We start from the raw sequence: 25,303 nt of genomic DNA, 5'->3' as shown, positions 1-25,303 counted from the left end.
TGTCAATTGTCTCGCCCTGATCCGAGACTAATTTAGTTATTTTTTTCGTAAACAAATATGTAATTTTTGCCAACAAACATTGCCAAATACCGGTATAAAGTAATCTAGATATATTAAACAGACGTCTTGAACTGGTTTATAAGGGGGTCGGTTCTGAAATGTAATAACCTGCCTTTCTCCTGTCCGACAAGAGCTGCTTTCCACCTTATGCGCAGCGGTTAGCGAACTAATGAAGTCTTTACGGGACGGAACAGCGAACTGGACTTTTATCAAGGAATTTGTAGGGAACGCTTGATAAAGCCAAATATTCACAGCGGGCGTAGAGCTCCGGCCGAGGTAGGGTTTAATTACAATTTTCTAAACCTGCCGGCTAAAATGCTTGAACAGAGAGAGAGGCGTGTAGCACGTGCCCTTCGACATCGTTTTGATCGCATTGTGAACCAGAATCCGTGTTTACAGGAGACATTGAATATGGCGATTCTCCATTTTTCGGTTGCATGTAACTTTTTATCTATACACCTTTTTTAGAAGCACATACTGGCCGTGTTGGCAATAATAACAATAGTTGCGCAGAGTAACTCCATTCTTTGGTAAGTACAAAATGTAATGTGTCATTATTCAGCTTGAAAGCTGGTGAATGCCAAGTTGAATGGCTGCTTCCTGAGTTTAAAGGATAATCGCCATATTCAACGTCTCATGTAAACCCAGATTCTGGTTAAACTAATTTGTAGCTATAATATACAAAGTGTAACCAGTCGTACTATTGTAGAGTGTATTCAGTGTTTCCACAGTTGTATCTTTTCAATAGGCTAGCTATTATGTGCGTAACCCACATTTAGACACCTTTTTATTCATTATTAAATGTATAAATAAACCGGGTCTATCGGTACCTCTTCACTGAACACGATAGAGGGGGGCGAGGGTACATGAACAGGGTGGGATCATAGAGAATGATAGATGCCAAAAGGCTGTTTTAGCAAGGGCAGTGCCATTGAGGGCTTCCACCATTTTAATGTAGTCAACTGAGTGGGACTTTAAACTTTATGGCTTGATCCCTCCTCATCACCCTGTTGGAGTCATGTGCAACCGTGTCATCAGGATGGGTCCGCCAATCGTGAAGATAATTGACTACTTAAAAATTAATCTGCCAGTGTGCTCAGAGATGGCATAAAAGGAACTAGGGATGCTTCACTATCATTCTCTATGGGTGGGACCAAAGTTGGGTAAAGCTGAACTTTATGCAAATACTCCATGACATGACATCCGAGCGCTATTGACCAATCAAAGTTATAGCTTCCAGGCCTTACTGAATTTACTGTTGATACCTAGCACTACCTATTATGCTTGCTAACTTGTTAGAACCAACATGAGGGCAATGCTAGCATGGTTATCCACATTTTTGCTAATAGTTAACATGAACTGTACCAGCCAAGATCCGTAGAGCACGTTTGGGGCGATGAAACAACATAGTCCCATTTATTTATTTCAATCAGCGAAGTGGGCAGGGGGACCATTGGGCGACGCAAGCATAGCCCCTCACGGAGTGGCGGTCAAGTGGGACAGAATTTGGGATACGGATTCAAAAGTCCCTCAATCGGCCATTGGTGCCCATACAAATTAGCCCCAAGGTTGCCTTGTTCATTCTCTTAAATGAAATACCATGACTGCTTTCTCATTAGCTGGGAATGTTTGAAATGTCTGATAAAACATACTTTGGTGATGTCATTATCAAACTAGGGAAAGGGGATACCTAGTCAGTTGTACAACCGGAATGCATTCAACTGAAATGTGTTTTCTGCATTTAACCCAACCCATCTGAATCAGAGAGGTGCGGGGGGCTGCCTTAATCGACATCCACGTCTTTGGCGCCCGGGGAACAGTGGGGTTACGGTCTTGCTCAGATGCAGAACGACAGATTTTTACCTTGTCAGCTCAGGGATTCAATCCAGCAAACTACTACATTCCCCTTGAGAAGATATACCTTTTTGTCTGCAAGGTTTGCTATTAGCGTGCTAACACTCATTAAGACCGACAGGTAGAATAGCTAGTATTCACTGGTTGAAGTAACTTTTGAGTGTAATGGAGTTGACTGGCAGGCAATCTTTATGCGAATATACCACATTCATTGCGGCACGCTTGACCAATTGAAGCTCACTACAGCCCCTACTGGATTGGCAGTTGATACCTAGCACTAAATAGTTTGCTTGCTAGAGGGAAGCTACGGGCTGCGCCCCTGTTTCTGCGGTTATGGATCCAGGAACTGGCACGGCCACTCATTTTTTAGCATACAAATTTCAACAACATTCTGGTTATGGTGGTTCCAAACATTGAATAGCTACAAACATCTCAGGTATTGAACCATTCATTCAAAAGATGAAAAATCGCTTTACGAAAACTGCTATATATGGGGGGGAAAGTAAAGGATACAACACTGTACATACCAGAGTTACTGGGGGCAAACAAATTACTCATCCTATACAGCATTGCAGTCTGTAACGTTAACTCACAGAGCAGATACAAGTCAAGTGATCCAGTGGAGGCTCCTCAGAGGAGGAAGGGAGGAACTGCTTGGGCGGTATGTATATACCGGGGTATTTGGAAATGTCCACGGGATGGTTTTTCAATAGTCAATATCATTGAAACTATTTCTTAAGTTTTTAATACGTTTTAATATTTGTTGAAATTCAAGTAAATAACTGCAGTCAACTTGTGCTTAGGATATAAAGAAGATTGTGTTCTTATTTCACCTGTCACATTTTACATTATGAATCTTACTTAGTTCCCCAGCACAGTTGAGCCAGTCATGTGTTTGTATAAAATAGCACAAGAGAAAGCGGGAGCAGTCCAGCTGTGTATTTACAGGGGTTGCGTTTTATATTGAAAGTCAAGTGTTTTGATTCAATAGAGTGATCAGGGAAGTACAACTATAGTTTTCCTTCACAGAAAATACATTAGTGCAACACATTCGGCAGAAAATAGCTTCATTTTCATCAGATGGCAGAAGTGCAATACTATTTTGCTGGCAGCCGCACAAGTAAATTAACTTCAAATGAAAAAGCAAGGTATTTTTTGCAAAAACGATTCATGGCCATCATTATTTCTAATGTTTAGGCCTGTCATAGAAAAAATGTAGCCAGCTACGTTTCTTAATGTTTTGCTTAAAGTTAATCTAGCAATTTAGCGGAGAAAAATAGGCTGGCTACACAAGAAAAGTACTGCAGAAAATAAACCACACCGGTCGGAGAACTGTGTGCTGATAGATGAAAATTCACTAATGGCCATTCTGAGTGGAAAAGTACAACTGAAGCACAAAATTGGTCTGACGCCCAGCAGAAATGATAAAAATAACCATTTTAGATCTGCGTTTACAAAATGCAGCAAGATATTTCTTGTGTGTCATCTTTTTTTCCTGTGTGAAAAAACACTGGATGTGTTAACACGACCCCTAGTTTAACTTATCTAAGTAAGTGGCTGCATTAATAAGGTGATGGGGCATCATATTGTGTTAGCTTTCTGCCATGTTTGAGAACTCAAAGCCCTTTGGATTAGTTATTTGTACAGCTGCCACTGTTATCTTTATTTCCTTGTGTTTTCTCTTTACATTTTTTATTTTATTTAACTAGGCAAGACCTCTCCTCCCCTCAGTTCTCAGCCCATCTGCTACTCCCCCCTCTTCTCCTAGCAGGATGGTCCGTTGCCCTAGTGTCTCCAGACTCCACACAGACACAGCATGTAGACATGCTGCTGAAGAGACAGTACTGTTCTTCCTTCAGACTCAAAACTTTGCTCATTTGCACAATGTCTCTCATTCACATTCACTTGTAAATGTCCAAACTCACCAAAAACAACATTCGGTAACACCTACCTAAATGTATAACTTCATGAGCTGGATTGCCTGTCTTTGCAAGTAGTTTATTTTCCTTTGCACTCGCATATTTAGCTAGCAGCCTCAGGAAAATAGCTATTGTACTAATTTTGTTAGCATTCAGGTAATGGGCTTTTTTGCATTTTTTTGGCGCATGTGTACTAAAGTAATACCGTAAATCCCAGGTTGAGAGAAGGACGGTATGACTATGAAAATCTGGATACTGCCCAACCCTAAGAAAGACCATCCTACTCAGTTTTTTATATGTATATTTTTGTAGTGAAACATTAAATTGAACCTTTTGAGAGAACTATACTAAATATATTCACGTCACCAAATAACTGATTAAAAAACCCTGTTTTGCAATGACGGTCTACAGTAGCCTCAACAGCACTCTCTGGGGTAGCATCACCATTGTCTGTCCTCCTTTGGGAACATTGACTTCAATACAAGACCTAGGAGGCTAATGGTTCTCACCCCCTTCCATAGACCTACACTGTAATTATGACGACTTCCGGAGGACGTCCATCAACCTGTCAGCGCTCTTGCAGTAGTAACTGACATATTGTCCACCTAATCAAAGGATCAGATAATTTATCTAGTACTGAAAGCATAAGCTACAGCTAGCTTAACACTGCAGTGCAAAAAATGTGGTGAGTAGTTCACTCAGGGAGAGAGACAATAGTTGAACAGTTTTGAACAAATTAATTTCTTTAAAATTAAGGGGAAGCAGCAGAGGGAGAGAGCTATATTTAATTGTATTTTTTTTCACTTAGCCATCCAATGCAGCTAGCTTATTTAGCCTACTCAAACACCTGGCTCAAACAGAGAGGAATGCTATTTATGTTAGCTAGCTGGCTTAGGCTGTCCAACACTGAAACTCTTCCATGTCTTGGTAAGCTTTCAGTTTTATTAATTTATTGCCATCGGGGCACGGTGGTGTAACAGCTTGTTGTACTCTGTGATTGCAGCGGGTTGGGTTTATTAACGTGTTAATTCTAGCAGCCAAGTTTACTATGACGTTAGCTAATATGGTGACAACGGTGTAGGCTGTGTGTAGCGGTTAAGGCTGTCCCCGACTTAAAAATATATATAATAATCTTGGCCAACCGAGAGTTGTCTGTTCTTTCGACTAGGGTTGCACATTTTGGGGAATATTCAGAGGTGGAAACTTTCCATGGGAATTAATGCAAATATATGCAAATTAATATTAATACCATTTAAATGTACAGTTGAAGTCAGAAGTTTACATACACTTAGGTTGGAGTCATTAAAACTCGTTTTTCAACCACTCCGCAAATTTCTTGTTAACTATAGATTTGGCAATTCGGTTAGGACATCTACTGTGTGCATGACACAAGTAATTTTTCCAACAATTGTTTACAGACAGATTATTTCACTTATAATTCACTGTATCACAATTCCAGTGGGTCAGAAGTTTACATACACTAAGTTGACTGTGCATTTAAACAGCTTGGAAAATTCCAGAAAATGATGTCATGGCTTTAGAATTTTCTGATAGGCTAATTGACCTCATTTGAGTCAATTGGGGGTGTACCTGTGATGTTTTTCAAGGCCTACCTTCAAACTCAGTGCCTCTTTGCTTGACATCATGGGAAAATCAAAAGAAATCAGCCAAGATCTCAGGAAAAAAAATTGTAGATCTCCACAAGTCTGGTTCATCCTTGGGAGCATTCATCTCTAGGAGATCTGTCTCCTAGAGATGAATGTACGTTGGTGCAAAAAGTGCAAATCAATCCCAGAACAACAGCAAAGGACCTTGTGAAGATGCTGGAGGAAACAGGTACAAAAGTATCTATATCCACAGTAAAACGAGTCCTATATCGACATAACCTGAAAGGCCGCTCAGCAAGGAAGAAGCCACTGCTCCAAAACCGCCATCAAAAAGCCAGACTACAGTTTGCAACTGCACATGGGGACAAAGATTGTACTTTTTGGAGAAATGTCCTCTGGTCTGATGAAACAAAAATAGAACTGTTTGGTCATAATGACCATCGTTACATTTGGAGGAAAGAGGGGGAGGCTTGGAAACCGAAGAACACCATCCCAACCGTGAAGCACGTGGGTGGCAGCATCATGTTGTGGGGGTGCTTTCCTGCAGGATGGACTGGTGGCACTTCACAAAATAGATGGCATCATGAGGAAGGAAAATTATGTGGATATTTTGAAGCAACGTCTCAAACATCAGTCAGGAAGTTAAAGCTTGGTCGCAAATGGGTCTTCCAAATGGACAATGACCCCAAGCATACTTTCAAAGTTATGGCAAAATGGCTTAAGGACAACAAAGTCAAGGTATTGGAGTGGCCATCACAAAGCCCTGAGCTCAATCCTGAAGAAAATTTGTGGGCAGAAATGAAAAAGCGTGTGCAAGCGAGGAGGCCTACAAACCTGACTCCGTTACATCAGCTCTGTCAGGAGGAATGGGCCACAATTCACCCAACTTATTGTGGGAAGCTTGTGGAAGGCTACACACGTTTGACCCAAGTTGAACAATTTAAAGGCAATGCTACCAAATTCTAATTGAGTGTATGTAAACTTCTGACCCACTGGGAATGTGATGAAAGAAATTAAAGCTGAAATAAATCATTCTCTCTACTACTATTCTGACATTTCACATTCTTAAAATAAAGTGGTGATCCTAACTGACCTAAAACGGGGAATATTTACGAGGATTAAATGCCAGGAATTGTGAAACTGAGTTTAAATGCATTTGGCTAAGGTGTATGTAAACTTCTGACTTCAACTGTATGTCCACTCCAGAACATATTATTGGTGAACTACACGGTAATGTACGTTTTTATTTTTTTGTAATCCACTGAGTAATATAGTACACTTTTATCATAATTAGATTGTAATCCAGAGAGGTTCGAAAAAATATCTACATCCTCTGAGGCTGTGGAGGGATCCAAATTGTGGATTTAAAAGAACCTGCATCATCAGCGTACAGTGACACCGTACAATGACACCTGTTTTTCAGCCCTGGATTTCTTGCCCCTTGATTTTGTTGGATCTGATTTTTTTTTTTTTTTTAATAGCTAACATTTCGATTGCCATTCAAATATATATGGCGATAGTGGACAACCTTTGTTTTACTCCTCTTTGCAGTTTAATACTTCCTGAGAAGTAGCCATTATTTTCTATTTTACACCTAGGATTACTATACGTAACTTTCACCCATTGTGATTCAGACATTTATATATAAATTCCAATTGTACTTTATCAAAATTATTTTTCAAAGTCAGCTATGAATACTAGGCATGGTTTCCCAGATTTTTCATAGTGTTCTATTGTTTCCAGTACTTGTCTTTTTTTTAAATCTCCAATGTATCGTCCAAGTGAATCCAGGTGAAAGCTATGATCCCTTGATGTCACGTGTTAAATCCACTTCAATCAGTGTAGATGAATGTGAGACAGACCGGTTAAAGAAGGATTTTTAAGCCTTGAGACATGGATTGTGTATGTGTGCCATTCAGAGGGTGAATGGGCAAGACAAAAGATTTAAGGGGCCAATCCTTAAGAGATGAAGTGCCTTTGAACATGGTATGGTAGTAGGTGCCAGGCGCACCGGTTTGAGTGTGTCGAACTGCATCGTTGATAGGTTTTTCACACTCAACAGTTTCCTGTGTGTATCAAGAATGGTCCACCACCCAAAGGACATCAAATCAAATGTATTTATATAGCCCTTCTTACATCAGCTGATATCTCAAAGTGCTGTACAGAAACCCAGCCTATAACCCCAAACAGCAAGCAATGCAGGTGTAGAAGCCAATTTGACACAACTGTGGGAAGTAGAGGTCGACCGATAATGATTTTTCAACACCGATACCGATTTATTGGAGGACCAAAAAAGCCGATATCGATTAATCAGACTTTTTTTTGTGTGTGTGTGTATATATATGTGTATGTATAAATGTGTGTGTAATAATGACAATTACAACAATACTGAATGAACACTTTTGTTTAACTTTATAAGTACATAAAATCTATTTAGTCTCAAATAAATAATGAAACATGCTCAATTTGGTTTAAATAATGCAAAAACACAGTGTTGGAGAAGAAATTAAAAGTGCAATATGTGCCATGTAAAAAAAGCTAACGTTTAAATTCCTTGCTCAGAACATATGAAAAAGCTGGTGGTTCAATATTCCCAGTTCTTCAATTTTCCCAGTTAAGAATTTTTAGGTTGTAGTTATTATTGGACTATTTCTCTCTATACCATTTGTATTTCATAGAGCTTTGACTATTGGATGTTCTAATAGGCACAATAGGTATAGAGGTCGGCCGATTTCAAGTTTTCATAACAATCAGTAATCAACATTTTTGGACATCGATTGTGGCCGATTACATTGCACTCCACGAGGAGACTGAATGGCAGGCTGACTACCTGTTACGGGAGTGCAGCAAGAAGCCAAGGTAAGTTTAATGTTAGCTAGCAACTCATTTAAAAAAAAAAAACAATCTATCTTAACATAATCACTAGTTAACTACACATGGTAGAGGATATTACTAGTTTATCTAGCTTGTCCTGCATTGCATATAATCGATGCGGTGCCTGTTAATTTCTCATCAAATCATAGCCTACTTCGCCAAACGGGTGATTTAACAAGCGGATTCGTGAAAAAAGCACTGTCGTTATACCAATGTGTACCTAACCATAAACATCAATGCCTTTCTTTAAAATCAATACACAAGTATATATTTTTAAACCTGCATATTTAGTTAAAAGAAATTCATGTTAGCAGGCAATATTAACTAGGGAAATTGTGTCACTTCTCTTGCGTTCCGTGCAAGCAGAGTCAGGGTATATGCAGCAGCTTGGGCCGCCTGGCTTGTTGCGAACTATATGAAGACCATTTCTTCCTAACAAAGACCGTAATTCATTTGCCAAAATTGTACATAATTATGACATAACATTGAAGGTTGTGCAATGTAACAGCAATATTTTGACTACGGGATGCCACCCATTAGATAAAATATGGAACTGTTCCGTATTTCACTGAAAGAATAAACGTCTTGTTTTCGAAATTATAGTTTCCGGATTTGACCATATTAATGACCTTAGGCTCATATTTCTGTGTGTTATGTTATAATTAAATCTATGATTTGATATTTGATAGAGCAGTCTGACTGAGCGGTGGTAGGCAGCAGCAGGCTCGTAAGCATTCATTCAAACAGCACCTTCATGCATTTGCCAGCAGCTCTTTGCTGTGCTTCAAGCATTGAGCTGTTTATGACTTCAAGCCTATCAACTCCCGAGATTAGGCTGGTATAACTGATGTGAAATGGCTAGCTAGTTAGCGGGGTGCGCGCTAATAACGTTTCAATCGGGGACGTCACTCGCTCTGAGACCTTGAAGTAGTTGTTCCCCTTGCTCTGCAAGGGCCGCGACTTTTGTGGAGCGATGGGTAACGATGCTTCGAGGGTGGCTGTTGTCGACCTGTCCCTGGTTCGAGCCCAGGAAGGGGAGAGGAGAGGAACGGAAGCTATACTGTTACACTGGCAATTCTATCCAATAGACAAAGGTATATGAAATACAAATGGTATAGAGAGAAATATTTCTATAATAACTACAACCTAAAACTTCTTACCTGGGAATATTGAAGACTCGTGTTAAAAGGAACCACCAGCTTTCATATGTTCTGAACAAGGAACTTAAACGTTAGCTTTTTACATGGCACATATTGCACTTTTACTTTCTTCTCCAACACTTTATTTTTGCATTATTTAAACCAAATTGAACATGTTTCATTATTTATTTGAGGCTAAATTGATTTTATTGATGTATTAAGTTCAAATAAGTGTTCATTCAGTATTGTTGTAATTGTCATTATTACAAATACATTTTAAAAATCGGCCGATTACTACAAGCATGGCACACCTATATTTGGGGAGTGTCTCCCAATCTTTTCTGTAGATCCTATCAAGCGCTGTCAGGTTGGATGGGGAGCGTTTCTGCACAGCTATTTTCAGGTGTCTCCAGACAGATGTCCAGACACAGCGCAAACTGGCAATAACCAGAATGGAAAGAGTGGGAGAAAGACGACTCACAAGTCCTCAATTGGCAGAGTTGCAAAGAAAAAGCCATATCTCAGACTGGCCAATAAAATGAAAAGATTAAGATGGGCAAAAGAACACCGACACTGGACAGAGGAACTCTGCTTAGAAGGCCAGCATCCCTGAGTCGCCTCTTCACTGTTGACGTTGAGACTGGTGTTTTGCGGGTACTAATGAAGCTGCCAGTTGAGGACTTGTGAGGCTTAATGTACTTGTCCTCTTGCTCAGTTGTGCACCGGGGCCTCCTACTCTTTCTATTCTGGTTACAGCCTGTTTGCGCTGTTCTGTGAAGGGATTAGTACACAGCATTGTACGAGTTCTTCAGTTTCTTGGCAATTTTTCGCATGGAATAGTCTTAATTTCTGAGAACAAGAATAGACTGACGAGTTTCAGAAGAAAGTTATTTGTTCGGGCCATTTTAAGCCTGTAATCGAACCCACATGCTGATACTCCAGATACTCAACTAGTCTAAAGAAGGCCAGTTTTATTGCTTCTTTAATTAGCACAACAGTTTTCAGCTGTGCTAACATAATTGCAAAAGGGTTTTCTAATGATCAATTATCCTTTTAAAATGATAAACTTGGATTAGCTAACACAACGTGCCTTTGGAACACAGGAGTGATGGTTGCTGATAATGGGCCTCTGTACGCCTATGTAGATATTCCATTAAAAAAAATCTGCCGTTTCCAGCTACAATAGTCATTTACAACATTAATGATATCTACACTGTATTTTGATGGACAAAAGATGTAATTTTCTTTCAAAAACAAGGACATTTCTAAGTGACCCCAAACTTTTGAACGGTAGTGTAGGTAGAGTTAGTGACTATGCATAGATAATAAACTGAGCATAGCAGTGGTGTAAAAGAGGGGGGCAGATAGTCTGCGTAGCTATTTGATTAGGTGTTCAGGAGTCTTAGGGCTGGGTGGTAGTATCTGTTAAGTATTTTGGACCCAGACTTGGCACTCCGGTACCGCTTGCCGTGCGGTAGCAGAGAGAACAGTCTATGACTAGGGGGGCTGGAGTCTTTGACAATTTTTAGGGGCTTTCCTCTGACACCGCCTGGTATATAGGTCCTGGATGGCAGGAAGCTTGGCCCCAGTGATGTACTGGGCCATACTCACTGCCCTCTGTAGTGCCTTGCGGTCAGAGGCCGAACAATTGCCGTAACAGGCAGGGATGCACCCAGTCAGAATGCTCCCGCTGGTGCAGCTGTAGGTCTTTTTGAGAATCTGGGGGCCCTCAGTCTCCTGAGGGGGAATAGGCTTTGTCGTGCCCTCTTCACGACTGTCTTGGTGTGTTTGGACCAAGATAGTTTGTTGTTGATGTGGACACCAAGGAACTTTAAGCTCTCAACCTTTTCCACTACAGCCCGATGAGAATGGGGGTGTGCTCGGCCCTCCTTTTCCTGTAGTCCATAATCATCTCCTTTTGTCTTGATCACGTTGAGGGAGAGGTTGTTGCCCTTGCACCATACGGTCAGGTCTCTGACCTCCCCTATAGGCTGTCACATCGTTGTCAGTGATCAGGCCTACCACTGTATGAGTGAACAGGGAGTACAGGAGTGGACTGAGCACGCACCCCTGAGGGGCCCCCGTGTTGCGGATCAGTGTGGCGGCTGTTGTTACCTACCCTTACCACTTGGGGGCGGCCCGCCAGGATCCAGTTGCAGAGGAAGGTGTTTAGTCCCAGGGTCCTTAGCTTAGTGATGAGCTTTGAGGGCACTATGGTGTCTTTGTACTTTTCTCCGTTCATGATGTCAAGTTTCCTCCAGACATGACAATTGACATTCAGGCCAAATAGTTCAGCCTTGGTTTCATCAGACCAGAGAATCTTGTTTCTCATGGTCTGAGAATCCTTTAGGTGCCTTTTGGCAAACTCCAAGTGGGCTGTCATGAGCCTTTTACTGAGGAGTGGCTTCCGTCTGGCCACTCTACCATAAAGGCCTGATTGGTGGAGTGCTACAAAGATGGTTGTCCTTCTGGAAGGTTCTCTCAGCTCCACAGAGGTATTCTGGAGCTCTGTCAGATTGACCATTGGATTCTTGGTCACCTCCCTGAGGCACTTCTCCCCCGATTGCTCAGTTTGGCTGGGCGGCCAGCTCTAGGAAGAGTCTTGGTGGTTCCAAACTTCTTCCATTTAAGAATGATGGAGGCCACTGTGTTCTTGGGAACCTTCAATGCTGCAGACATTTTTTGGTACCTTTCCCCAGATCTGTGCCTGAACACAATCCTGTCTCGGAGCTCAACGGATAATTCCTTCGACCTCATGGCTTGGTTTTTGCTCTGACATGCACTGTCAACTGTGGGACCTTATATAGACACGTGTGTGTGTCTTTCCAAATCATATCCAATCAATTTAATTTACCACAGTTGGACTCCAATCAAGTTGTAGAAACATCTCAAGGATGATCAATGGAAACAGGATGCACCTGAGCTCAATTTCGAGTCTCATAGCAAAGGCTCTGAACACTTACGAAAATAAGGTATTTTGGTTTTGAAATGTTATTACATTTGCTAAAATTTCTAAACCTGTTTTTCACTTTGTCGTAATGGAGTATTGTGTGTAGATTGAGAGGGGGAAGAAACTATTTTAATACATTTCAGAATAAGGCTGTAACATAAAATGTTGAAAATGTCAAGTGATCGGAATACTTTCCGAGTGCACTGTATAGTTGATTTTATTCAAACAGTGTGTCTATATATGGAAAAATACATGTTTAAAAATTTTGACCAATCGATTGGTCAAAAGAACCAACGACTCTCGGTCGACCAAGATTCGGGGACAGCCCGAACTTGTTATGTCTATACGTGACGGCGAGCTTCGTAGGGCTATTTATGTTTGGTGTTTGTTTTGGTCATGCTTGTATATTCGATCTGTCAAACCACAAAACATAGCTTGTGCGTGCAGTGAGTCAGTTTACTTGTTGCAGCAATCAAGGATCATTTGTGGGTAAGGTAACGATGGCTATATGAAGAGAATGTATCTCACTGCTTTGGGCAATAATACTGAATTTATTTGGTATTGGCCACTAGGTTCCCTGCAAGAATAAGATTTAAATCTGATCTTATTTTAGACATTTTAAAATGTAGATTTGTGACATTTTGGATTACATGAAGTTGACTATCCAGCTATCATAATGTCTTAGATTCAATCACTGGGCATATCTTGGTTAATCAGCCATGCTGTGTTGGCCATACAATTGTCTGAACTGGAATTTGACCCAGGTACCACTCTTGTTCCCTTTCTGCTCCCTGTACTGGTCCCTCAGCCCATGTGATGATGTTGTCATCTGTTCCGGCTGTTCCAAGAGGTGGTCAGCAGATACCCGGCACCATGTCGGTGGGTCTGGTGGATCCATGCCCCCCGCTTTCCCAGTTGTACCATGAACAACTGTCCACAGGGTGCAGAGAGACTAGCAAGAAGACTGCTGCGGCAGGTGTAGGACCTCTGATGACCATGTCTCTCAGACCAGCAAAGAGCAAAGCTAGAAATGGTCATCTTGGGATGGACTCTGGTGGGAGAGAGCAACAGATCCCGGTGGAGCACAGGCAGAACGCTTTGGGCTCAGTCTCCAGTCTAAGAGGTCATGTCTATGGGACTGCTGGCTCTGCCGACTTCAGAAGAGCAGAGAGACCAGTGTCAGACCAGGTTTGGAATGTGTGTCTTGTTCTTAGTGTATGCTTATGTTTCTGCATGTGTGTCTTGTGTAAACTTGTGTGTTGTCATTTTCAGGTCCAAGGCTTTCAAAGACCCGGCAACAATGGCAATGTCTTGGTTAATCCAAAGCAACTAGGTAATGTACCATTGTTGATCTCAGTCTGTTGCATAGAAACAGCAGTGATGACACTACATAGTACAGACATCAGATGAGTCAAGGAGGCGAATCAGCGAATCTAAGCATTTCATATGAGCACTGCCAAGGTTTTAGAGATGCAGTTCCCATTTGGTCATTAGCCACCATGCGAAATCTCAAACAGTGCAACCAAATCCTTCAGCTACCCAAACCAAACAGCCTACCAGTCCCCACGCAGCCTCTCACCTATCTGTGACTGTGCGTTCTGTACACAGAGCCTACCTCCAGAGCCTCAGCCGGGGCCTCGCCTCCGCTTCAAGCCTGCCCGCCTGGCCCTGCTCCCCCGGCCGGCCCCACAGGTGAGCAGCTGGGCATCCTGGAGCGCTGCCTGGCACCCCACCAGGCAGAGATGAAGCGGCTGCTGACGGGTGCCCTGGGCACCCTGTGCCAACGGCTACAGGTGGTGGAGAGGAGGATGGAGGAGCTCTACGAGCAGGGAACCAAACACGGCAACAGCCTGGCCCTGCTCAACACCCAGGTGGGCCAGCTGGCGAGAAGGATGACTGCCACCACCAAACAGGACTTGTCACCTCTCCATGGTCTGGGTGAGTAGAGGCTGACGCGCTAAAGATTAGAAGGCACCACACTAAAAAGTGTGTGCACGCTCCCCTGTTACATTTTATAAAGTCATTTTTAAGTGTTTTTAAGATGAGTGTTACCGATTTATTGGAGGACCAAAAAAAACGATACCGATTTAATCGGACGATTTAAAAAAAAAAATATAATAATAATAATAATGACAATTACAACAATACTGAATTAACACTTATTTTAACTTAATATAATACATAAATAAAATCAATTTAGCCTCAAATAAATAATGAAACATGTTCAATTTGGTTTAAATAATGCAAAAACAAAGTGTTGGAGAAGAAAGTAAAAGTGCAATATGTGCCATGTAAAAAAGCTAACGTTTAAGTTCCTTGCTCAGAACATGAGAACATATGAAAGCTGGTGGTTCCTTTTAACATGAGTCTTCAATATTCCCAGGTAAGAAGTTTTAGGTTGTAGTTATTATTGGAATTATAGGACTATTTCTCTCTCTACGATTTGTATTTCATATACCTTTGACTATTGGATGTTCTTATAGGCACTTTAGTATTGCCAGTGTAACAGTATAGCTTCCGTCCCTCTCCTCGCTCCTACCTGGGCACGAACCAGGAACACATCGACAACAGCCACCCTCGAAGCATGCAGAGCAAGGGGAACAACTACTCCAAGTCTCAGAGCGAGTGACGTTTGAAACGCTATTAGCTAACTAGCTAGCCATTTCACATCGGTTACACCAGCCTAATCTCGGGAGTTGATAGGCTTGAAGTCATAAACAGCGCAATAGCTGCTGGCAAACGCACTAAAGTGCTGTTTGAATGAATGCTTATGAGCCTGCTGCTGCCTACCACCGCTCAGTCAGACTGCTCTATCAAATCATAGACTTAATTATAACATAACACACAGAAATACGAGCCTTTGGTCATTAAAATGGTCGAAACCGGAAACTATCATTTCGAAAACAAAACGTTTATTCTTTCAGTGAAATACGGAACCGTTCCATATTTTATCTAACGGATGGCATCCCTAAGTCTAAATACATTGTACAACCTTCAATGTTATGTCATAATTATGTACAATTCTGGCAAATTAATTACGGCCTTTGTTAGGAATAAATGGACTTCACACAGTTCGCAATGAGCCAGGCGGCCCAAACTGCTGCATATACCCTGACTGCTTGCACGGAACGCAAGAGAAGTGACACAATTTCCCTAATTATAAGAAATTCATGTTAGCAGGCAATATTAACTAAATATGCAGGTTTAAAATCTATACTTGTGTATTGATTTTAAAGAAAGGCATTGATGTTTATGGTTAGGTACATTGGTGCAACGACAGTGCTTTTTTCGCAAATGCGCTTGTTAAATCATCACCCTTTGTCGAAGTAGGCGCATCGATTATATGCAACGCAGGACAAGCTAGATAAACTAGTAATATCATCAACCATGTGTAGTTAACTAGTGATTATGTTAAGATTGATTGTTTTTTATAAGATAAGTTTAATGCTAGCTAGCAACTTACCTTGGCTTCTTGCTGCATTCGCGTAACAGGCAGGCTCCTCGTGGAGTGCAATGAGAAGCAGGTGGTTAGAGCGTTGGACTAGTTAACTGTAAAGTTGCAAGATTGAATCCCGGAGCTGACAAGGTAAAAATCTGTCGTTCTGCCCCTGAACAAGGCAGTTAACCCACTGTTCCTAGGACGTCATTGAAAATAAGAATGTGCTCTAATACTGACACACATAGGGTATGAAAGGCTAGGTTGTTGTCTGTGTGCTAGATGCTGCTGTGTTTAAGTACTTGATTGAATATTATTTTGTTGGTGAGTAATGTTTTGGTTTCTTGTGTTGGTACAGGAAAGGAACCAAGAGCGCTGAAAGAAGAAAAGTTGGACTTGACCAAGCCGTTACCACATGGTCCAAACCCTTCATGCAATATGGGCTGCTCTGGAACAGACAAGGGGAGCCTCACTGGATGTCAATGGAGGATGGCGACAACATTTTCACCTAGCCACAGTCCGGCCCGGCGCTGTGAACACAATGAGGGAATAGGTGGGGAAAGGAAAAGGACAGAGTTAGGGCACTTCTTATCCTCTGTCGGAAAAGAGGCGGTCACAGAGGGGTGCGTACAGGGAAACTACTCCCCCATGTCGGACTTTGAGGATCTGGACAAGGAGCTGGCTGACGAGAAGGGGCAGGACGCTCCCACCTGGTTGGTCAATTCTTCCCTGGTGGACACAGAGTCTAGTGACAGCCAGGAAGTGACCCTTTGTGCCTTCCGAGAAGGGGATAAATCTGGGGACACTCAAGTGAACAGGAGAGGGAGTATGGAGACACATCCACGCCCTCCTCATATACACGTCCCCACTCAATCACAAGGCCAATCCAAAAGCACTGAGGTCCCAACGTGTCCAATTCCAAGTAAGGGTCAGACTATGGCTGCATTTTCTGAGGTGGTCCAGTTGAGCCCTATAGGAGCTTGCTCTCTGTTGGCACATTCCGTTAAATTCGTAGGCTCATCTAGGTCCGAGCACACAGGTAGAATAACTCCTACTCCAACTTATTTCCAGCGAAGGATCACCAGCCCACCTCGCACTGACCACACGGCCTACACTCAGTCCTCCAAAGAGGCAGAGAAAGACCGGAAGCCTGAGAGGAAGAGGCGGAACAAGAGGGAATCGAAGGGACACCCGGTTGGTGAGTTCGACTCCACTGCCGCCATGTCCATCAAGGGTAGCTTCTCCGCCCAGGTACAGGACCAACCGCAGGCTGGTGTGGGCAGGGAGACAGCCGATGAGAGGCAGTGGAGTCAACAACACGAGAGGTTTGTGGAGAGTGTAAGGGTGTCATACGGCGGACAAGAAAATCAGACTCTTAGATTAACCGTACCTACTAATCAGCAACACTCTCCATTGTGCCATGCCCAATTTAAATCTCCAGACCGACTATCATCATCACCATCAGATTCAGTCTTTGTGCCGTATTCCCGGTCTCCACCATTGACTGGCTACATGGACCCTCAGAAGGACAAACAAGCCCTCCTGCCCTTCCATTCTACCAGCCCCTCTCTGGACACCTCCGTGGCCTCCAAGTTCCCCTCTCCCCGAAATGGCTCTTGTAAATCTCTCATCGTTGGTGTTCAATCCACCCACCACGAGTGCCAGGCCCTCCTGCTCCAGCTGTCGGACACAGCTAACCACCTCATAGCTGCCAGCCCCTCTCCGGAGCTCCCTTCACCCCCGGATGGTGGTCAAAGCAGACGGGGGAACCTCCCGCACTTCTTCAACTCCAAGCTCAAGCGCCACTGGGATAAGGACCGGCCCTCCTGTAAGAAGCGGCAGCTAAAAGGCATTAGAAGCACTGGTGGCGCTCTAGCCATGACTCTCCTGGAGCTGCAGGAGGAGACGTCGCAGCACCACTGGCAGCCACTGGTGATTCTGGGCAGCCCAGTCTTGCTTCTTTCCCCCCTGCAGCTGGCGTCCCTAGCCCAGACCTTCTCCCGCTGCTGCAGCAAACTCCTGAACGGAGACACCTCTACCCTGCAGCGTGGTCTCTCCCGCCTACTCCGCACCACTGGCCAGTTCCCCATGTCCCTCTTCAGCCAGATGGGCTTCTCTAAGATCTCCAAGGGGTGTCTGAGCACTGTGCTGGCCGCCTCCTCCCCAACCTCCTTCCGCCACTGGTTCAGACACAAGCGCCCCGCTCCCCTCATGAGACTGTCAGCCACAGAGGTGAAGGCTGTGGTGTGTCAGATCATGGAGTCGCGGAAGAAGTACATGCATCTTCCCCTGCTGCCCCTCAAGGACTACACTGGCCCTCCTGGCCTGGGCAATGACCACAGGTCAGTCTATAATGTGATATTGACTTGTGAAAATGGCTTGATGCTCTGAGATGAGGGATTTAGAGGTAGCGTTTTGAAGAAACTCATCTGATTTCTTGTTTGCATTTGTAGTTATGCTCGGCCTTGTTGTCAGGATACTTCCTCTAGCAGGAATTATAAACTGGGTGGTTCGAGCCCTGAATGCTAATTGGCTGATAGCCGTGGTATATCAGACTGAATACCACGGGTATGACAAAACATTTATTTTTACTGCTCTAATAACGTTGGTAACCAGTTTTATAATCGCAATAAGGCACCTTAGCCGTCAGTGGAGGCTGGTGACTTGAATAATTGAAGAGGATGGGAGACCCACGGTATAGGCGTCGAATGCACGGAGGCGGCAAAATGTGTCAAAATCGGCAGACTAATTATTTTAACCTAAAGCATTTAATAAAGACGTTTATAGTACAATATTATGGGGAATGAGAGCAGTGCTTGAATGAGGCATGAGTTGAGGTGTTCAGAGGCTTGACCAGTGCAGGACAGGATTTGACTGAGAAGACAAAAAAACAATAACACAAGAGACTACACAGTTAGACAAAAGAGCTAAGAATGAGTTAGTCTAAGCAAGGTAACATCATTGATGTGTAATGTGTTTTGTCTATGTGATTGACTCAACATACAGTAATGAGAGAAAATTGATAGGGGTACTCAGTGCTTGGAGGGGAAACATTCAATGTGCCAGTGGATGAGCGGGCACATGAGACGTGGCTTCAGTTAATGTCAGGAAAAGTTGACAATGGTAGTGGAGTGGAGTGGTCATCACCTCTTAATCAGGGAACAGGAGGGGACTTAGCTGTAAATACAAATAGCAGAAACATTATTTTACAGCTGCACAATCGTAGGTTTGGACAACGAGTTGTTCTATGAAGTTAAACTCAGACGTCTCAAAATTCATAGTCAAACGCAGATTAATCATCTCGCCCACTTGACAAATCAAAGTATCCCAAGAAACGTTCCTGAATAAAGCCCTGATCGTCCACATACCTGGCAATGACTGACAACTGCAAGCAGACTTGTGGTCCCAGAGTGGTTGGGCAATTTTTACCCCCTGGGACCTGGAGTTTTTCCTTATATATTAACCTAAGTAGGAAATCTCTGGACCCTGATAAGGTATGGCAGTGATTAATCAGTTGTAAAAAGGTTTTATATGGGCTATGATGCGACCAGTTTTTCCTCGTGGCCCTGGGGAGGATGAAAACCCTGTCAAACTGCAGCTACCTTACATGTGTTCATATACATTACATTTAGACTAGATTAGGATGGGTATTTCCTCTACCCTGACACATAGACAACAACTGATAGTCAATAGAACTCACAGGGCTGAGCTTTATGCGTGTTTGCATCATGCAGGCCTATTCAACTATAGACCTTATAGAAAATGGACTTACATCTGTCATCACTATGTTGATTGATTAATTCCAGTTAATCATTTTGGATTCAAAACGTATAGGCAGCCTAGCCAGCCCAATTTTGAATATAAACTAAATTTGATCACATTCACATTTTCTCCCGACACACAAATGGACTATAAATACATAACGCTACCAATTAGTTTACCCTGACCAGGTGGACACCATGGTGCTAGCCCAGACAGTGATGTTGAAGTTACTGTAGACCCTCTGGGCTCCCGAGTGGCGCAGCGGTCTAAGGCACTGCATCTCAATGCAAGAGGCGACACTACAGTCCCTGGTTTGAATCCAGGCTGTATCACATCCGGCCGTGATTGGGAGTCCCATAGGGCGGCACACAATTGGCCCAGTGTCGTCCAGGTTTTTAAGCCTTGAGACAATTGTGACATGGATTGTGTATGTGTGCCATTGAGGGTGAATGGGCAAGACGAAAGATTTGTGTCTTTGAACGGAGTATGGTAGTAGATGCCAGGCGCACCGGTTTGTGTCAAGAACTGCAACGCTGCTGGGTTTTTCATGCTCAACAGTTTCCCGCGTGTATCAAGAATGGTCCACCACCCAAAGGACATCCAGCCAACTTGACACAACTGCATTGGAGTCAACATGGGCCAGCATCTCTATGGAACGCTTTCGACACCTTGTAGAGTCCATGCCCCCAACGAATTGAGGCTGTTGAAAAGGGAAAAGGGGGGGTCAATATTAAGGTGTTTTTAATGTTTTGTACACTCTGTACATTGCATCCTTTACTGCTTTTGTCAGTGGCATCTCAAATATAAACACAATGTTGTAATCATAGCAGTGGGAAGATTTGTGGGGGTGCGGCGACTCTTTCGCCAACGGGGGGGCAGAATTTATTTTTTTCACCCACACTACAGGCTATATCATTATTTAATTTTGGGATTTATCTAGTAATGAAGATTGTTAATTCTGATTTTTGAGCAGGTGCTTCAGCACACCTACCTCCCGTGACTATGATTGTAACGGTGCACAACCTATGAATTTGATCAAAAATACTTTTTCTAACAGTTGAACTGTTTTTCTCCTTCCTGTCCTGCCCCAGCAGCACATCTCTCACCTCTCCACCCACACAGCGATGTAGGGTCAGACTCACCCCAGAGCGGGCCCTTTCCCAACCCAGAACCAGCCACGGGGACAACCCCAAGACCATGCGTCTGGATAACCAACCTGAGCCTGTACCCAGTCTTGCCATCGCTACTGCCAACGTCAAATACCCAGGTCTGCATGGGCATGGCTGCAGCCCATCCAGAGAGGTGAGCCTGCCATATACAGTAACTGTACACATCGAACACTATACTCTTAGACTGGGCTTTGTTTGGTTGTACTACACGAAGGCTTCTACTCAATATAGGTGTGGCTCTGATGCTGTGTATTATCCTTACAATTTATTGGGGCCATGCTCAACAAACATTCCAGCAGATTTTAGCGAAATCTCAGTTGCAGTCTCTGCAGTCTCGCCCTGGTCCTAAGGGGCCTGATGAATGTTGTGTGACAATGGGAACACCATTTCGGTGTTGACTAATGAGGATGCTCATCTTCTCCACGGAGAGAGATGCGTATCTTTTATTCCCTTTGAGCATCATTCTTTTTCAAAGAAGTACCTCTTCCCTTTTTGTACAAACTCTTGCAATCCAGCTAGTTGTACCTCTCCCATGTGACTTCTTTGCCATTAAAATACAAATATTTTCCGGTTCTGTGACCTTGTTCACTTTTTCTTTCTTTCTGTGGCTCTGCAGGGAGGTCTGTATGAGGCGAATGTGGGGGCCCAGCCAGGCCAGCGCTCCAAGAGGGTATCCCAGATCCGCATTCGGAAGACTGTTCCCAAACCAGACAACAACCTCACGCCCATGGGCCTACCCAAACCAAAGAGGTGAGGGGAAAAACCAGTAACTAACAAAACAATGGGAATATTGATTTTATAGGGGCTCGTGTGATCACACAGATTGCCAATAGTAAATACTTAAGTCAAGCTGGAAGACACATCTGAACAGGGCCGTTATGTCGAACTAATAGTTTGATCAACTGTCCTCCTGTGTCTCAACTGTGTTTGACATGTTTTTATTTGTGTGTACATTGCATCAGACTGAAGAAGAAGGAGTTCAGCTTGGAGGAGATTTATACCAACAAGAATTATAAATCACCCACTCCCAACAGGTCAGCCATCATCATTTGTATTATTCAAACTGTACCTTAAGTTGAACATGACAACGCACAGTTTATTGAAACACTTTGTCAGTCAGTAGGCTGTTTTTAAATGGGCATATCTACTGTAGTCTATACCTCTCATCGCTGCCCAGAGATCTCCTCTTGCAGCCACCTTGGCTCATGATATTAGACCTGATGCTTGCCTTACTTTATATGTACACGGTGGCCACATACACTGAGTGTTCGAAACATTAGGAACACCTTTTTCAATTAGTCAAGGGCTTGGTGATTTAGTTGACTAATTGAATCAGGTGTGCCATTTTAGGGCTACAACACATACACTGAGTGTACAAAACATTAGGCGCAGCTTCCTAATATTGAGTTTCACCCCCTTTTGCCTTCAGAACAGCCTCAATTTGTCAGGGCATGGACTCTACAAGGTGTCAAGCTTTCCTCATGGATGCTGGCCCCATGTTGACTCCAATGCTTCCCACAGTTGTCAAGTTGGCTAGATGTCCTTTTGGTGGTGGACCATTATTGATACACATGGGAAACTGTTGAGCATGAAAACCCAGCAGCATTGCAGTTCTTGACACACTCAAACTGTTGCACGTGGCACCTACTACCATACCCCGTTCAAAGGCACTTAAATCTTTTGTCTTGCCCATTCACCCTCTGAATGGCACACATACACCATCCTTGTCTCAATGCTTTAAAAAACGTATTTAACCTGTCTCCTCTCCATCTGCACTGATTTGAAGTGGATTTAACAAGTGACATCAATAAGGGATCATAGCTTTTACCTGGTCAGTCGGTCATGGTTTTGTATTGCCCCTTATGTGTCCTCTGCCAGTGCACTCACCCTTCTCTAAGGCACTGAAGAATCTCTCTTTGTCTTTCTCTCATTATGCTCAAAATGCAAATTTTATCCTTGATATTCTTTTATCATATGGTTCATATTTTCTTTAGTATATGGTTTATCATATTTTTTTACCATACCAGGAGCCTAGAGACCATCTTTGAAGAGCCCAAGGAGAAGAACGGATTGCTGGTCTGCATCGGCCACCAGAAGAGGAAGCGTGTGCTGGACTTCCCAGACTTCACACTGCCGCGCAAACGAAAAGCCAGAGCCAACCTGCTGCCCCTGCGCGCGAAGGGCCCCAGGGGCCGGGGCCGGAGGGGGAGGCCTGACGATTCCGACCTAGACATTATGCTCATCGAGAGGCTGAGCGAGCTGGAGGCCTTCTTCACCTGCCAAGGCCTGGAGGACTGAGCAGTCCCTCAATACCCCCTCCTTCACATCCAAATGCGCAGGCTGTGTCCCAAATGGCACCCTGTTCAGCATATAGTGCTCTACTTTTGACTCGAGCCCACCGGGTCAAAAGTAGTCTCATTTGTGACATGCTACACATGCATTGCACGCAGTTCCTCATTCTCAGTTTAAGTTTTGTTAGTCGCACTTGAAATACCCAGCCATTCACATTATTGTTTTATAACTGCTAGCATTTGAAGAGCTAGAAAAGAGCAAAGGCAAACCGCGCCACTGGCCAGCCCAGGCGCATTTGTTATTGTTTTTGTTTTGAGGAAATGAGCATTCTGCATCGTTAAAAATAAATATATTTGAACACACCGTGGTGTTCTATTGCGCATGCAGTGATGTCCGGGGGGGAAGCAGTGTTCGTTGTTTGAAGTAAAGTCTTTGTTGTTGTAATATCGCAAACGGACGTTGCACCTTCAGCGCTATGGATTCCAGCTTTAATGCCTTAGTGGAAGTTTAAACTTAATCCAGCAAATAAATGATTTTGTTAATAGACAATGAATAGTGGTTGAATGATAACTGTCTTCTTAGGAACTAATAATTTAAACTGAGAATTTGGAACACTGATACCTAAATGTGTGCGTTCGTTCACACACATGCACACACATGAAACTTTTGCATATGAACACTGTAGACTACACAAGCACATGGACGACAAGTTCACCAAACCATACCTGAGCACTTTCCTTCTTACCTTATTCAGACCATGTGACCTGTACTGGGAAAACTCTGGGTTATAGTTAAGGCCCAGAATCTTTGTTAGTCAGGTGGTCACATGGTCAGGAAAAACTCTTGTCCTTAACCATTTTACATTTGATTGGGGTGTTTGAGGAGTTCAAGTCATGTGCACTGAGTGGTCCGTGCTTCTAGTACAGTGTGGGCTGTGTTGTGTGCCTGTAGTTATTTTCCTAATTCCTATTGCTGCTATACCTCCTACCTAGTATATTGCTAAATTATATTATAAATGTTATCTTAAAGTTCAGAACATACGTTTTATTTTTTAAACCACGTGATCCATAGTCATATTCAGTGCATTGGGAAAGTATTCAGACCCCTTCCCTTTTTCAATATTTTGTTACGTTACAACCTTATTTTAAAATGTATTAAATGTTTTTCATCACACATCTACACACATTACCCCATAATGACACAGAAAAAAAACAGGTGTTTAGACATTTTTGGCAAAATTATAATATAAACTGCCTTAGATTGGAAGGCCTAACCTGGTTGCCAGATCTGTTTATACTTCTAGCGTTGTCATACCAAACAGTCTGGCCTTAGTGCAATCTCATTTTCACATTGCATAATGACTGTCAAGATATGTTTATGCTTTAGCAATATCCTTATCTGGGAACCAGGCTGTAACTATTTGTTGTAGTGTTTGCTTACCACTTGTGCATTTTGTTATGACAGCATTTGTTATGAAACACTAATTTCAGGTGAATAATTAGAGTTTTTGAACTGTGGTCAGTCCTCATTACATATCAGACAGGTCTTGGTGCGGATTGAAGTGGAAACGTTCAGCTCCGCAGCCACACACACATTGACATAATCCTCTCTTGAATTGTTCAGCACAAAATGAAAGTGTCATTATCTGACAGTGATCTAATGGGGTTAGTATTTAACGCCCAAATAATACTGTTCATACTTTTCTTAAGGTTTTTTATTTTTTCAATTCATTTTCTTTTGTATGGTTACTTTCTAAGAGAGCCCTCATGTGGATTGCGATCATTGTTTGTATACTTCTCTGCTACCCTGGACCTTTTTGCCAGTAGCTTTTCTTGTGTGGCAGAAGTCTTCACTTATTGACCCCCCCCCCCCCCCCCCCCCCCCCAAAGAGCCAGAGCCAGACCCTGTGAAGTGTTCTATTGCACATTCTCTCCCATCCTCTGACCTCTGCTCTTTAGGCCAAAGACTGAATTGTAGAAACAAATTATTTGAATTTAGCTGTAGCAGAGGATTATTTGTGTTTACACTGGTGTGCAGTGTAAGACGTGACACACTTTGGGATCCCATATGTCTGTGAAAAGATGAATTTTATATTGTGTTTTTCATGAAATCCCTCCTATTCCTTATTTCATCCTCTGTTAAAAGTGATGGGTGCTTACTGCGGAAATGTATCTCAGACTGAAGGTTAGTATTGTCAATTATTGTAATATATTTTTATGAATAAAATGGTATTGAAATGTG

The 25,303-nt window shown here is 42.9% G+C and overlaps 1 protein-coding gene across 2 annotated transcripts; it reads left to right on the top strand.

Moving 5' to 3' along the window:
* On the top strand, positions 1-25,303 carry LOC120021702. 2 transcript variants are annotated; one of them, XM_038965543.1, is made up of 9 exons: positions 1-336; positions 13,212-13,591; positions 13,676-13,736; positions 14,012-14,341; positions 16,198-18,181; positions 20,696-20,903; positions 21,387-21,520; positions 21,733-21,804; positions 22,798-25,303. In XM_038965543.1, exons 2-9 carry the CDS (start codon positions 13,220-13,222, stop codon positions 23,066-23,068), a joined length of 3,432 nt encoding a protein of 1,143 aa, XP_038821471.1. In that variant the 5' UTR covers positions 1-336; positions 13,212-13,219; the 3' UTR covers positions 23,069-25,303. The 2 variants fall into 2 exon arrangements, with proteins under 2 accessions (XP_038821471.1, XP_038821470.1); XM_038965542.1 differs by having other exon boundaries at positions 20,693-20,903.

This window comes from Salvelinus namaycush, chromosome 26, assembly GCF_016432855.1.
Source record: "Salvelinus namaycush isolate Seneca chromosome 26, SaNama_1.0, whole genome shotgun sequence".
Taxonomy (NCBI): domain Eukaryota; kingdom Metazoa; phylum Chordata; class Actinopteri; order Salmoniformes; family Salmonidae; genus Salvelinus; species Salvelinus namaycush.
This window is presented reverse-complemented; position numbering and strand designations above follow the sequence as displayed.